Source organism: Euprymna scolopes, chromosome 22 (genome assembly GCF_053919585.1).
Source record: "Euprymna scolopes isolate OS-2025 chromosome 22, ASM5391958v1, whole genome shotgun sequence".
In the NCBI taxonomy this organism is placed as follows: Eukaryota; Metazoa; Mollusca; class Cephalopoda; order Sepiida; family Sepiolidae; genus Euprymna; species Euprymna scolopes.
In genome coordinates, this window is record NC_136503.1 from 79,773,936 (window position 1) to 79,790,929 (window position 16,994).

The 16,994-nt window shown below is 31.3% G+C and overlaps 1 protein-coding gene across 4 annotated transcripts in view; it reads right to left on the minus strand.

Annotated features, from left to right (window-relative positions):
- Positions 1-2,531: 2,531 nt before the first annotated feature.
- LOC145243489 (endoplasmic reticulum-Golgi intermediate compartment protein 3-like) overlaps positions 2,532-16,994 on the minus strand; it is a 113,479-nt gene continuing 99,016 nt past the window's right edge. For all 4 annotated transcript variants that reach the window (XM_080106434.1, XM_080106433.1, XM_080106432.1 and 1 more), the window contains 4 exons: positions 15,996-16,060; positions 13,019-13,155; positions 7,862-7,917; positions 2,532-2,643 (listed from right to left, as the gene is read on the minus strand). In XM_080106434.1, the coding sequence (XP_079962560.1) occupies positions 2,567-2,643; positions 7,862-7,917; positions 13,019-13,155; positions 15,996-16,060 (335 nt within the window). In that variant the 3' untranslated portion in view covers positions 2,532-2,566. The remainder of the gene's footprint in view (positions 2,644-7,861; positions 7,918-13,018; positions 13,156-15,995; positions 16,061-16,994) is intronic.

Consider the following 16,994-nt stretch of genomic DNA (forward strand, 5'->3'; position numbering starts at 1 on the left):
CGGTCTATGCCTACAATTAACCATTCAGTAAGGTCTAATACTATAGAGGACACATCCTTTTTAAACATGGAATGCAGGGGTAGATCAGATATAAAGGTATGGACACTATTCCAGAACAATATGGAAGCTATCCCAGAATATTCAACAGTCCGTGACCATTTGTCTTTTTCAAATACATCAATAAAAACTGTGTGTTTTTCGAGCTGATTAAACATTTTACATTAAATAAAAACACTAAAAAAATCATCCAATTAGGTAGAAACATAACTTACCTTACCTTTGCTTCAATTTATTTATTTTTGGACAACTTTTTCGACTCTGTATATTGTAACGCCTCCCCCATCACCCAAATACTAATTACAAAAATACAAAAAACAAAAAAAAAAAAAACTTGATTTAGTGTTTCAACATTTTAGTAACGTTTGGCTTAATCCACTGATTGTTGGTCGAGTCCAAGCCATGATTGACGGAAACTCCCGAGGATCCGGATCCAGTTCTGCAAGAGTACCATCTTTTTTACATTTTCGCCTTTTCTTTTTCACTTTTTGGAGTGGATTGTTGTACTAAGAATATTAGAAACATGTATTTTCTCTTTTTATTAGATTTTTCCATTACACCAAATTGAGCCACAGCAACGCATGGCAGAGTACAGCTAGTAATTTTATAAACTCCACAGTCAGTTCTCTATTGTACAATGTAAACAACAATGTATTTTGAACTAAGTTATTGTGAGGAGGCATGTGAAGTTTCTTCTTGGTGCACCGTGATGAGCCCCCAACTAGAGCAGGCAATCAATTGATTTGATTGAAAAATAGGCGATTTGACCGATTTCAATGACAATAAAATATGGGCGTGTGAAACATTCGTAGATCATCATTCAATCCCGGTCAACGTCAGGTCTTCCTGCTAGTATCTATCTATCTATCTTCTACTATATTATAAAGGGAACTTTGTTTTGTTATGTGAGTAACTTCATTTCCTATGGACTCTAAAATGGCTGGGTCAATTATGAAATTTTACACAAAGGTACTTTATGTGCCAAGCAGTGTTCTTAGATAGGGTTTGTATCAGAATGTCTTTGATAAGTATCAATATTGAAGTATGATACTTGATTTTTGCATGTTAAACTTTAATGCAATCCATTATATATAAAAAAAATAATTTAATAAAATCAACAGTAGGCTTTCTACAGTGCAATATAGACCACAATGTATTGTGCTAGAGTGCAAGAGGTATGTGAACTTCTTCCTGCTGCACCGTGATGGGTCCCCAACTAGAGTAATCGATTTGATTGAAAGAAAAAAAGGGTGATTTCACCAATTCTGGTGACAATAAAAATATGGGAGTGTGAAACATTTGTTGATTATCATTGAATTCCAGGCAATGTTGAGTCACCCTGCCAGTATATACAAGAATAATATTTGCTACCGGAAGAGTAGCAGAAACTCAAAAAGAAACGAGCGACCAACAGAAGATGTTGATTGGAAGGAACAGCTTACCTTGCAGGCATGTTATAATCAAGTTTATCAAATGTTTTAATGTGTGGCGTATTTCATTCTGATCTCCAGATAATGTCTGGTAGTCAGGAGAGAATATGCACCTTTTCAGAGCCTAACTCTTCCTGTAGACTTGTATATAATAAAATTTAAAGTAATTTTTTTCTTTGTGGGGTAATCTATTCTCATATATTTCAGGTTGTCAGGAATCACGACTCTATATATAGAAATCTGGACAAATTAAAATATCATATTTAAACGTATTTTACGACCGGGCAAAGCCGCTCCCCCCTATGTATATTATAAAATATAAATGATTAAATAAAATTAAATAAATAATTACATATATAAAACAAATGAATAATTATAAAAAAATAGATAAATAATAATAAATGAGAACAAATATAAAATAAAAAGTACTCTCGTACAGGTCTGTCAACTTCCTCAATCGTCTTTTTTTTCCTTGACTGGTATTTTCATCGATCCCTTTTCACTATTCAATGCAATACAAATTTTGTATATAACGAGACTGCATTCTTCCAATCATTGATCATATTTCCCGGTGGAAATTCTGGGTTGTTTTATCTCACCCACTGGCTCAATGAAACGTTAATGAAAATATAACTCGGTTTGTTCGTTTTTATTTCTCTATTTTGTTGGAATACTATTTCCATTATTCTCATCAAATATATATATATACACACACACACATGCACACACACACTAGTACAAGACCACTTTTTTAGCCCATTAAAAACAGGCAAAAGTTATAACCCGTTGACTCAGAATGAGTGTTTTAAGCTAAATTGATGATTGAATATGATTAAATTCATGCTTATTTTTGCAATAATACTAATCCCTAATTATGCATCAAACAGATACCATAATACTCAGTTCGCTGCATCTTAATATAAAGAAAGTCAATACAACATTTCAATCAAATTAGCCCAGTAGTTTCTGAAAAAAAAAAAAATGAAAGAGACAGGCAAAAAGGAATATAGTATAGATTTACAAAAATATTTAAAAAAAAAGAAGTTTTCTATAGAATTGTTTTTTTATTGAACCAAATGTCATGACGCCTTTCCAAGTTCTATTTTCTGGATTGCTTTCGATGAATGGTATATCATGGAATCGATTAAACCGGCTACTGAAATTTTAAAAGAAAAAAAAAAAAAAGAAAGAAACTTGAGCACAATTTGACAACAATTTTTTTTTAATGTATTTTTTATAGATTCAGATGAAATGAATAATTTGTTGAAAATTATAATCTTGTTTTTTTTATTAGTTGACTAAAAATATGGCAAATTGTCAAACAATTTTCACTTTATTAAACAAAATTAAATTTAGTATTATGCCTGAACTGGGGGTAAAAATCAAACTTTTTAAATTACTAATTTAGCTAACATAGATGAATCTGGATGGTAGACAATAAAAAATGGGAATGGAAAATAGGTCAAACGAAAAGAAGTAGAGTTTTTAGAGAGTTATATAAAAATAATTTATTTACAAAAATTAAAATACTTGTATTATTTGAATTCTTCAAACTACTGTTCTAATTTTGAGTCTTACTTTCACAACATTTCGACGGATATAACCTCCAACCTTCTTCAGGTGCATCTTGTTGACCTCAGGCATCTTTCTGCCAAACTTGGGAATCTGCGGAGAATTTTGAATGGAATCCATTATTTCATCTGCAACCATGACTGAATAGAAGTCCTAAGTAATTTGCAATTGGATTCGGAGTATTGTTTGCACTTACCTTCAGGCGAGTGTTACAACTGAATTTTACTTAGTACTGTCTGCAAGGACTCATGTTGTAACGATGAAGTACTTGGTAAAATTAAGTTGTAAGTTTGAGGAAGGTCGGAGGTTGATCGAAACATTGTGAAAATATCACTCAAGATGAGAACAGTAGTTAGAATGGTTATAGTCAGCTAGCGTCTTCCTTTTTCTGCGTAGCCCTACCGGAACCAGTCACGAGGCAAAACAGTATCTTTGTTTTTTTTTTTTTTATTATTCAGTATTTGTATTTTGAAGCGATTTATTAAAATAAAATATAAAAAAAGGACATTATTGAAAAGTATACAATAGATATAACAAAATTATACAGATAAAAATAGCACAATTAGTGCAAATAAAGCGAAGGTACTGTTTTGCCTCTTCACCAGTTCCGATAGCGACACACAGAAAATTAAGGGAGATGCTAGCTGACTATAACCATTAGAATAATCTAAAGTAATACAAATTATCAATTCTCATTTCAAAAATTCAGAATATTTATTTCACAACAAACCAATTGTGTTTTTAAAACACAATTGTCTCCCCCGCCCCTTTTAATAAATATCAACAATGTAGCAGATACTCAAATTTCTATGCATTATTGAAATTGCATTCTGGGATATCGAAATGTAAAGAAACAAAGAAACGTTTAAGACTTTAAAATGTTTTCATTATTATATATTTTTTTTAATGTGTTGTGAAACTATGAGAATTAAGTTGTGAAACAAATATTTTCATAAATATTTTGTTTTAAAGAAATTACTTTTATATCACTCATTATTTTTATATAACTCATTTTTATTGACTACTGCCAAGAATACAGTCTGCCATATTGCAAATATAGTGGTACAATTACAAATAAAAAATGTGATTTTTTATATTTCATACATAATATTAAATCGATTTTCATACCAATATGACAATATGACGTTTTTCCAATAAAAATATTGGTGCTTAGAGAACAAAAAAAAAAAGAAAAATCTGTATGATGTATGTATCTATGACAGAAAGAACTATTGTACACCAAAAGTCACGTAAATTGATCAAGTAGTTTTATTTTTAAGTGAATCTGTGTTTTTCCAATGACCCCCCCCCCACACACACACACTTTGCATATTAAGAAGGACTTTCTAAAATTTTGATTTGGACTTATCTCCCATTTTTTTATCAGAATATTTTCAAGATGGTGTCATGTGAGATTGTCGAGTTTAGCAATAAAATTTGATTTTCTTATTCAAAAACAAAACTACTTTATCAATTTTGGAGTATGATATTTTCTTTCCATCACAGGTATGCACTCGTATACATCATACAGATTTTTCTTTATTTTTATTTTTTTATTGGGAAGGGGGAGTTCTAGACAAACACCAAATTATCAGGTCAGGAAACTTCACATTTACCGGACATTTAAAAATGGGCTCGGGGTAATCTAGAAATCAGCTAAAATTCATAGAATCTCCAGTTAGGAAGCACGCCCATTCCTATCACATTATCAATGATTACTGTATTGGATCAAATGGTTAGTCTTGCTAACTTTGAATTTCCCTAGAAATATATAATTTTGGATTTAAATATCCAGCTTTTTATCCAGCAAAAATTAAATGGCTGATTATAGTCAAGCGCGACTCAAAGGCTTTCTTTTCATCAGCCAAACCAGACTGCGATAATGGTAAGACTGTGATAATGGTAAGACTGTGATAATGGTAAGAGTGTTCACTAATGAGCTGGGAGAACAGGTGGATTATATGAAAGACATAAAAAATGATGCTTGATGTCTCTTTGCTAAACACTTAGCATTATAAGGGGAGGATCAAGGGTAAGTGGAGTGAAAGTGGTATCCTTGTCTTTGTATACGACCTTTTGATATAGCAGCTAATGCAAAGGGAGTCTTCAAGTCACCCTTGATTATAGTCAACCATATTATCATGCAATTGGAAACGGATTCCTAAACAAATCATTCTGAGCTATATGAAATTTATAAAAGAAATTTAAGTTTAGAGCAGGCAAAAGGTTTAATGGATCAACACAAACTGAAGCAAATCAAGATATATAATGGTGGAATAAGCTATCCATTGTCACCTTTATTGATACAATATATGAATTATCTATATATATAAAAGTGAAAATGTTTTTTTGTATGTATGTATGTATGTGTGTGTGTTTGTATGTCTCGCAAAAACTTTCGACACGGGTCACGGATTTTCACGAGATTGGTATCATTTTAAACTTTTAACCTTTGTCCGACAAATATCGAAAAATTGGCCAAAAACATTAATTTCTTCACCCTAAAATCATCAGTTTTCTACAGGGAGGGGTCAACAAAAACTATCCTCTCATGACAAGTTCGCTTCTACGCATGCGTCATACGACGTGGGAACATGATTTACTTTAAATATTTGAAAAACCGACAATTTCATCAACGTCATCTTAGCTCAGCTGCTTAAAGCGCGGCCTCATTATCTAAAGGTTTTGAGTTCAAATCGTGGTGTGAGATGTCTTCTTTTTTTTTTTTTTCGATTTTTGAAATTTTAATATTGAAACAGGGTTATTCAAGCCATTTTTCATATGTTTTTTTTGTTTTTATTTTCCAGATTTTTTAAAGAAGTTTTAACGTTCATTTTTCTGTTTCTTTTTCACGTTTTCTTTTTTTGTTTTTCCGATTTTTACATTTAACATCGTTCGTTTGCCTTATGTTAGTTTTTTGTGTTTTTTTTTTCGATTTTTAAAAAATTTTTAAATATTTACTTCGCTTATTCTTATGTTTTGATTAACACTCCCCCTCCCCCCCCCTGCCTGAGCACACACACCTCGAAACACCCGGGGCAATGCCGCTAGTTATCTATAAAATAAATCTCACCTGTTTGTTTTAATGTATGTATGTAAATATGTCTGCCTAAAGATTTCGACAGAGGCGACAGATTTTCACGAGACTAGTATCATTTGGAAGCTTGACCCTTCGGACGACAAATATCAAAAAAATGTCTAAAAACATTAATTCCTTCACCCTGAACTGGGCACTTTTTGACAGAGAGGAGTCGCTTTTTTTTGCCGATATTTTCAAAAAATGGCTTGAATAACCCTGTTTCAATATTAAAATTTCAAAAATCGAAAAAAAAAAAAAAAAGAAGACATCTCACACCACGATTTGAACTCAAAACCTTTAGATAATGAGGCCGCGCTTTAAGCAGCTGAGCTAAGATGACGTTGATGAAATTGTCGGTTTTTCGATTGACTAGCCTTAATTTAAACTTTCACCACTTCTGGTTTGGTAATGGATGCAATGGCAAATGCATCACATTTTTTTAACGTTCTTTTCCTCCTTCGCGGTACAGGTTCGAACCTGTTTGCATACTACCACATTTTTTTTTTGCTCAACACACATCTTCAAACACCCGGGCAACGCCGGGTATTCTGGCTAGTTTAATTATAATTATCAAGCTCCTTTAAGAATACTTAAGGATGGGCATTGTCTGGGAAGTATAAACTAAGAGGCAATCAATTAGCGTTTATGCAACGTTCATTGTTTATGCTTGTTTAAACACTCTCGATTATCTAATGTCTGCGCCCGAATTGTGCATTTATTATTCCCTTCATTCCTGTGACAATTGTTTGGTAGCTTGAAGGTAAAGGCTTAGCAATTGGAATCAAAAGTGGCTTCGTGGTTGGGTTCGAATGTCCAAACCAGCAGGAATTGTCACCTCCTACATCAATGATTGCGTAAACATGAAACTGTCTGTAGATTTTAGTGATGGGACGATTCCAATATTTTCCCCCGATTCTGATACAATTATCGATTCTGTACCAAATTCCTGATTCTGATGCAATTACAGATCCCAATTCTTTATAAATATTTAAATATTTTGTCCTAATTAGCATAAAAAACACGTTAAATGTGCATATATTTCCTCAAACGTAAAACCGCAGACAAAGATTTTTTTTAAAAAACAATCAAATAAAAATATAATTAAAGGAATCGTTTGTGGAATCGGAAAATAGGCACAAATTTTTCCGATTCCGATACCCCAAAAAGTTCCAATTTTTCCAACTCCCAGCACCGATTAATCGTTCCAACACTAGTAGGTATCAATGAATAACTATTATTTAATATATAACTTAAATTTCCTTTATATACACATTAAACAATGCGTCAAGCAAACTACATTAACCTCTTGTATAAAATTTGTTTCATATTATCATTATATGTTTTTTTTTATTTTATCACAGATTTATTCATAAGACGTTGATAATTTCTTCAAATTAGTTTTTAAATGGAAACTCTGCACAAGTTTATTTTTGAGAAATGCTGATTTGTAAAAAAAAATCATACAAATGTAAAAAATCATATAAATGTAAAAAATTATGCAAATGTAAAAAATTATATAAATGTAAAAAATTATACAAATGTAAAAAATCATATAAATGTAAAAAATTATACAAATGTAAAAAATTATACAAATGTAAAAAATTATACAAATGTAAAAAATTATATAAATGTAAAAAATTATATAAATGTAAAAAATTATACAAATGTAAAAAATTATACAAATGTAAAAAATTATATAAATGTAAAAAATTATATAAAATACCTGTAAAGATTCCACCAATAATTGCACAAACACCTGTAAGAAAGTGCATGAAAGATCTGAAAAAAATTTTAAAAAGACATTTAAATGTTTGCCTCTTACAGTGCAAAATGTGGAATATTACAAATTACCTAGAAGCATTGATAACAAAATAGTTTTTTGAGTAAAAAAAAAAAAAAAAAAAAAAAAAAAAGGAAATTTTGGAAATTTAATTAAAAACAAATTAAATAAGATCTAATATTTCTAGACTGAAAAACACTAGGAGAGACTAGCTTTTATCAGCATTCATCATTTTAGTTCAACAATGAAGAAAAAAAGTGAAAATAAAAAAATAACATCTATAATTTGATGAAGAGGGCAGGAGTTTGACAAAATATTTGATTTATAATGTTGTTCATTTATTAAAAAAAAAAAAGTCGGTGCTTCTACACAATTGGGACGAAATTTCAGAAATCGTAATACTAAATTTCACATGAAAACAATGGTACATAGTATTCCTTGTATTTTTAAGAGGATTATATCCAAAAATTATGAAAATCTATAAAGGTAGAAAATTATTTATTAAAGAAAATTAAAATAGAATTTAATGAAAATGATCGTACGACACAGGAGAGGTAATTTTCTGCTTCAATTTAAACAAGATGGTCAAACTTTTTCACCTGGTAACACAATCAAAGTTGTTGTTTTTTTTAATAATATTAATATTTAGGTAATTTCGACTGCATAATTTGGAAGTTAACATTGTAATTTATTAGAATTGACAAAAAAAAAAAAAATCAGTAGAAACCATTGTTTTCTTATCTGAAAACTCCATTTATCAGCTACAAAATTTCATCCCAATCGTGTAGAAGTGCCAAAAAGTCTTTTAGTATCCAATTTAATTTTTGAAATGATTTCCTATACTTTTAATTCTACAAAGCTTTTCAATGTAGAAATATTGGATCTTTTAACCTTACACATGTAACCGTCATGCTTCCTACACAACATCTCAGCATTAATAACTGTTTCTATTTGACACCAAAAAAGATCGGCTATCACCAGTATTCATCATTATAACTTTACAATAATGAAAAAACAAAAAAAAAAAAAAGAAAGAAAAATAATAACAATGTCTATGCCTCATTGGAAAATGCTGTGTTGGCCAAAATATTTGACTCGTATTGTTTTTGATTTATTGAAAAATACATAAATCTTTTAGCATCAAATTTGGTTTTAAAAACAAATTCTCATATTTTAAAATAAATTACTAAATGTCGACCCCCCCCCACTCCTAATTCAATTAATTTTGTTGCCGGTAACCTCCAAAAGAATCAATACTGCAAAAGAACAAAAATATTTACTAGAGTCAATGCTTAAAAAGAATATAACAGCTTTTTGAGTGTGTCTTCTGCAGTTTGTAACTTTTATCTACGCATAGACACACAACTGTTCTTTATATAATGATAATATTCATCCAGCATTTATGAAGATGATTGTGATCATGTGATTCCAAAGGCAAGTGGTCCCAAAAAAGAAGCTATTAGAGTGGAAAATTTTCTGGCAACTGAGGACCTCTAAAGTGAATGGGTATTATTTTGCTGCTTGTTGAGTTGGTCGAGAGTTTTTACATTGAAGGGGGGGGGTACATAATTGCAGCAAGTAAAACAAGCACAAAGATGATGATGACAGGGACTGGAACTTGGTCGACAATGCGGGACCTATAAGGTAAGCACTCTGTCCAGGAGGGAAACTAATAGTTAAGACATTAGCTTTGAGCCGTTCCCCCTAAATAATTCAAATTCTCCCCAACCTACACCATTAATGATTAGTACAATACTACCTTACATTCATTAACCCTTATCCTCGAGTAGTCTTTGGGCCTTGATAAGTACTGATTTCTTGTAAAAAAAACAAAATGTGGCAATAATACTACATGCACATTTGAATGCTAGCTTTGTAGAGATATAAGATATTGGCAGGTGCAGGAAGTTTTCTAGCCTAGTAGAGAGAACCCATTTTCATTGCAATATATTTTATGTATTTATTTGAATTGCCTATGAATGTTGGACCAATGAATTTGGACGTTGAACTTTCGGAAAGTGCTATCAGCCGTGGCAATTGGTAGTAGGAAAAATTTCTTATTAAAAATTATTAAAGAAAAGGAGCTTTGTCTTCGAAGCATTGAATGTAACGATTCATTTCTGGCGTTATTTGAATGCCTACTAGACACTATCCTCGAGTGTCTAAGGGGTTTGTCAGGACAACCTGGCTCAAGGATACTTTTCACTACAAGTAAACATTCAAAATCACATATTTACTTGATTAAATATTTACCATTACATAGTTTTCACGGCCCAAATAAGATCAACTCGCTATGGGCTAACCTATGTGGGCTTTTTATAAGGAATAGTACATCTTCTCCAAATTGTTACCCCAAGTGACAGCACGGAGCGTGGAGGCTCCACCAAACTAGATGAATTCCTGTCCTGGAATCCAGTAAGACCAAGAAATCACAAGAAAGATACAACATACTTAAATGCTCAATTGAGGAGAGGAAAATTATCTTCTCAACTTCTTTACTAACTTAGTGTTTGGGAGGTAAAAGAGAACTTTAATGGAATGTTTGAATATCTTGATCTCTATATTTCATGTAGAGATCAAGTGTTAGGAAGAAGCCCCTTGATTTCTGAGAATTTTGAAGTAAAATGAAACACATGACAAACTAAGAATTTGTTCAATTAATTTTTAAAACTGCCTGCCAAACTCCAGCCTCGCTCGCATCACTACAATGTTGTATCCGTGTGCTTATCTTACAAGTCCTTCTATGGAATGTATTTAAATAAACTTACTGCTTTTGTATCCCCCCCCACCAAGAAAATATCCTTGACTCAAACTAGCAGCAAAATCCCACCCCTTCATTGTAAAGGTCCCCAAATACTGGAAGCTTTTCTACTTTAATAGCTCCTTCATCAAACTGCTTGCCTTTGGAATTTTCTTCCTGCTCCCCATTTCTTCAATCATACAAACATTCAGAAATTTAAATCCAATGTAAACAGACATCTTGCTGCCCAACTCCCAATTGAGGTTGTTGTCCCCCTATAAATCTGGTCATTACCATAGTAACCCCTTATGAATCAGTGTCAATATAGCTGGTTTGGTGTAGCGATGAAATGATTAATTAGAACTGGAATCAACAATCTGAAAAATCAGAATTTTTTGATTATCAAAATCAGTATTGGAATCAGAAAAAATTTGCACATATTTTCCAATGCCAAAAACAATTCTTTTAATTGCTTTTCTTCTTTTTACTTAATTTTCCATTGCTAACTCGCTAACTTGATAATTTTTTAAAAATTTATGCCAGTAAAATTAAAAGAGAGATATATTTTTTTACTTTTGTAAAACTATATGCATATTACATGAGATTTTACGCTAATTCAGACATAAAAAGTAAAAACAACAACTATAATTAAATATTTAAAGGTTTTAAAAGTATCAGAATCAAAATTGATAATTGTATCGGAATTGGAAAAAGTATCGAAATCATAGCATCATTAGTATGGAGTGAATAAAAATAAAAACTAATTAAAAAAAAAAAACAATTTAGATTAGTGTCATTCTTAATCTGATTTATTGGTGGTTGTCTAGAATTCAAAAATTCAAAAACAAAATAAATTTCTGATATATGTGCATGTGACAGAACGGAGAGATTATATTCCAAAAATCACATAAATTGATCAAGTAGTTTTATTTTGATAAAGAAAATCATTTTTAAATTATTTAAAGAAATTAATGGGAAATCATAGGTATTACAAAGCTGATTTTGTAAGATTTAACAATTGTTTCTTTAAGATGGGGACATGAGATAGCCCTTGTTTCTTTAAGATGGCAACATGAGATAGCCCTTGTTTCTTTAAGATGGCGACATGAGATAGCCCTTGTTTCTTTAAGATGGCGACATGAGATAGCCCTTGTTTCTTTAAGATGGCGACATGAGATAACCCTTGTTTCTATAAGATGGCAACATGAGATAGCCCTTGTTTCTATAAGATGGCAACATGAGATAGCCCTTGTTTCTATAAGATGGCAACATGAGATAGCCCTTGTTTCTATAAGATGGCAACATGAGATAGCCCTTGTTTCTATAAGATGGCAACATGAGATAGCCCTTGTTTCTTTAAGATGGCAACATGAGATAGCCCTTGTTTCTATAAGATGGCAACATGAGATAGCCCTTGTTTCTATAAGATGGCAACATGAGATAGCCCTTGTTTCTATAAGATGGCAACATGAGATAGCCCTTGTTTCTATAAGATGGCAACATGAGATAGCCCTTGTTTCTTTTAGATGGCAACATGAGATAGCCCTTGTTTCTATAAGATGGCAACATGAGATAGCCCTTGTTTCTATAAGATGGCAACATGAGATAGCCCTTGTTTCTTTAAGATGGCAACATGAGATAGCCCTTTTTTGGTTACTTACAAAATTTGATTTTCTTATTTAAAAAATAAAATAGCTTGATTTACATGATTTTAGAATATAACATTTTCATTCAGTCACGGGTATATACATCATATAGATTTTTATTTTTTAATATAGAGGGAATTGTGGACAAGAATCAATTTATTTTCTCCAAACTAAATATGCCTCCATTAGACAAAGAATCTAATTCTGTAGTAGACAATCTTCCTGACGTTTTTCTGTCCAGTAGAGTTTCAGTCACAATTCCTAAATTCTTTAGATGAGAATGGACTATTTGGATCCTTCAGACTATCGTTCTCATCTTGAATGTTTTGGTCAATGTAACCTTTAACCTTCTTCAGGTGTATCTTGTCAAACTTGGGAATTTTTCTGTCAAACTCAGGAATCTGCATGGAATTTTGAACAGAATCCTTTATTTAATCTATGGGGATAACAAGCTCTTGTTTCAACAGCCATGACTGGGTAGAAGTTCTAATTAATTTACAATAGTATTTCCTGAGTTCGGCAAAAAGAGTCTCAAACTGAGCAAAAAGATTCCCTGAGTCTCAAACTGATACACTTGAAGAAGGTTGGGGGTGACATCAACCATTGCATAGTCTGAAGAATCCAAGTAGTACAGATTTTAGCCATAGCTTCACAAATAATGCATCAGCATAACGAATGATTTTCATAAAGGCAGAAGCCCAAAAGAAGAGATACCTTTGTTTTTCGGTATATTTCACCATCATTGGCGAGAGTTCGTACATTATAAAGACACCAGGTAAACCTGCATCGCCCATTCCTGAAGACACAACTTTCGAATGTTTTGTCACCGAAAACTGATTCGTATGCAGCACCTAAAGCAAAAAATTTACACAAAAACAGAATTAATTATTATGGCAATCTTAAAAAAAAAAAATTAAAAAAAAAAGGTCTTACTTGTTTTTTAAATAGCTCAATTATATGGTTATGTTATAAACATCCATTTAAATTTTTTTAAAGGCTTCATCGCAATAAAATTCTTGCATTTAATCTTTTCTATTTTCATATTTAATTTTGTATTAAATAAAAAAAATGAAAATATATATATAACAAGAAATTCACTGTTTGAAAAGCACTCTATATTAAGAATTTAAGATTTAATGGTTAAAAGACCAGACGAGTTCAAAATTGATTTTTTTTTTGTTTTTTTTTGTTTTACGGAATATCAACCCTTTTCAGGTTATTTAATGCGGAATCCAAAGATTTTGAAGAAAAATTTTTTAATAGAATATATTTGTTGTTTTCAAGTCGATTTCTATTTAACCCATAGTTGGGACTTTTACAGGTACTCAGAGTGGACCTGGGAGCAACAGCAATTAAAGGGTGGCTCCACACTCCCCAAAGCCCGCAAGCTGGGGCCTCACCACTGGATATAGTTTAAGATCAAAAATTGATTTCAATAAGCATTTCTATTTATTAAAATAAAACTGAATTTTTTTTTTTTTTTTTCCAAACTTTCAAATAATAAAATATTCTTCTTCAGGAAATGCAATTTTTTTTTCTTCTTCCTTCTCTTATGCACCATGGTGGAGCACATCTTCAGAAGTTTGAAGTTGAGGTTGAATGATGTTTAAATGTCTGATAACAGTGTTAATGCTTGGTCGAATGCATGGGTTAATAATAATAGGAAATCCACTGTTTGAAAAGCACTCAAAATGAAGAATTTAAGATTTAACGGTTAAAAGACCAGACAAGTGCAAAACTGATTTTAATAAACATTTCTATTTATTAAAATAAAACTGCAATACTTTTTTTTCAAATTTTTGAACTCGTCTGGTCTCTTAATCATTAAATCTTAAAAAAAAAAAAAAAAAAATGAATAATTTCACAAAATGATAAACACCTTTTACTTATTGGTATTTTATTACTTTAAAAATACCTTAATAGATTTTTTCCCCTCAAAATAAAACATCCTTCAATTAATAATATTTTTTAATCAAAACAAAATACCTTTTTCTCAACAGTCAGTTTCATATCTAAAAATATTTAATCAAATATTTTTATCAAAATAAAACCCAATAGCTTTTTCGTAAAAATTTTTTCTTGTTAGACTATTTTATTGAGAATACTCTTCAATTACTTGTATTTTTGATTGAAATAAAACACTCTTTTCTATTATTTTGATTTAAAAAAATTTCTTAAATAAGTACTTTTTTTTTAATAAAAAAAAAACTTTTTACTTGAATCTCAGACAAATTCAAATCGTATCTATTCACTATGTTACATCATACTTTGATAATTTCCACAAATTTGAAAACTAAATTCCATTCACATGAATTTGGAGACAATTTCTAAACACTTTTTGATTTGGGAATGAATAAGTAAAGACTAAAATGTCTCACAAAGGACAAGAAAAAAGATTTTTCACCTCTTTTTTTTTTCTTTTTTTGTTCAATTTTTCAGGTGGCTGGTTATTCAAAAAACAAAACAAAACTGTTAGACTTCAATAACAAATAATTTTATTTTTTTATTTTTATTTAATAAAATAGTAGGTATCAAAAACTAGCCTAAAGTTTTGTTCAGTAGATTTTAGATTTTTTTGTTAAAGTGGAATCAACCTATCGGACTGTAGTCAAGTTTCTACACACGCAAATGAACGTTCACCGCTCAGACATAAAAAATACAGATTTTTTTTTCCTTACCTTTTAATAACGAAATTAAAAGATAAAAGGTTTTCTTTTATTTGAAACTAGCAGACAGCCCAGCATTGCCCGATTGTAAAATATGCATAAATATTATATTTTAATTCATAAAGAAATTGAGACATGTGCATGTGAGTATTATGCTTTTTTTAAGCAGTTCACTTCTTGTAAGTATAAAAAACAAAAAACAAAAAATTCTCAAGCTGAGATCAAAACCAAAACCTAAAGACAGTGAAAAGAATATATGCACAAGGGAGATATAGGCGTGAGAAAAAAAAAAGTGAAGGAACTGATTTGTTTTATCACCGCTTCCCGTAGCAGCGACGCCGGAAGTTTGGAAATACATTAGCTGACTATAACCCTGAGTCTTTATTTATGGAATTGTGGACTCACTGGGATAAATCCAAAGTCCCTTTCCATGTACAATATGGAAATACAGTTATTCTGATATTGTACAACTGTTGACAGAACCGCTACTCTTAGTGCTACTAAAGAGTTAGGGTTCCTGTACTATCAATCAGAAATGGCAGCCAGACACGCTGCACTCTCAACCTGTCAGATCAATGGTGATCCAGACTAGTTGTGTGAAAATAAATGCCAAGCAAGTGTCCTCAAGTTGCTCAGAAAGAGTTGGTAGGGTGGTGTTCATTGTCCTAGCCAGGAAACAAAGCTAAGTACTTTTTTTTTTTTTTTTAAGTGTTACTCTGATAGCGTCTCTGCACCTGACTAATAGACAAAGGAGAAATATAAAAGTTGGATCGATCTGGGCAGAATTTGATTACTTCTGAGAATGACTCAAGAATTTGTTAACACTGACCTTGAAAACAGATGGATGAGAATTATTTGGTTAGTAGATGTAGAACAGTTGAGGTAGCAGGGTCAGCTGACATGAGGAAGGCCAAGGAAAATATGGAAGGAAGTGATAAGGATGGATTTAAGAGAGAAAGGAGGATAGATTTGATTAGAAGTTGTCTAACACATGCCAGCATTGAATTGATGATGATGATACTTACACTGCCATCGATTTTTACGTATGTTGTTGGTACAATTTTTACGAAATACTGGAACATCATTTGTTCTGAAAAAAAAAAAAAAAGTAATAATAATAATAAAAGCATAAGCAAAAAATTTCTCACAAAATTAAAGAGAGAGAGAGAGAGGGGGGAGAGGGAGGGAAATGTTTGTTTTACAGAATATCAACTACTTCTGGGTTATTTATTGTAAAACGCCACACTTTCTTGATTTTCAATTTAAGATCAAAGATGTTTATTCTCTGCTTTATTTTATTTTGATTTTGGCCTCTTCAAATAAAAACAATATAGTAAGTACACCATTCACCTTCAAACCACATCCTTACTTCATCCCATTCAAGTCCAATGTAAACAAGTTCTTATTGAGCTACCCTCTTAAATAATCATGTTCTCCCAATTTCCACTATTAATAATCATCACAGTGTTGTCTTACCAGCCACCTGACACTCATTAACCCTTATCCTCAAGTGGCTCTTGGTCCTTGCTAAGCGGTAATTCCTTTGTAAAACAAAAAAAGTCCAACTCACACTTAAAGATCAACTCGCTTGTTTTCGCTTGGAATCCAAACTGGAAAACAGTGAGTGATCTATTCTTTAGAAACGGTTAGAAGGATTGTACGCTTTTTTTTTTTTAAACTCTTCTACAGGGTGAGCAACAGTCACTGATCCATTTTAATTTTAAATAACTCTTTTATTTCTAAGTATTTTTTAATTTCTTAATATTTTTTTTATTTTTCAGATCCTGAAAATAAATTATGGAAAAATTCAGTATCGTCCAACGTACAAAAATTGTACAATTTTACTATCAAAATCAAGGCTAAATAATTCAATTGGCCAACTCGTTCTCCTGATTTCACTAACCCCGACTTTTTCTTGTGGGGATAGCTAAAAGAAAAGGTTTTTGTCAACAAGTCCCAATCTCTTTCTAATAGAGCTAAAGGAAAACATCACTAGAGAAATAAGAAAAATAAGGCCAGAAACT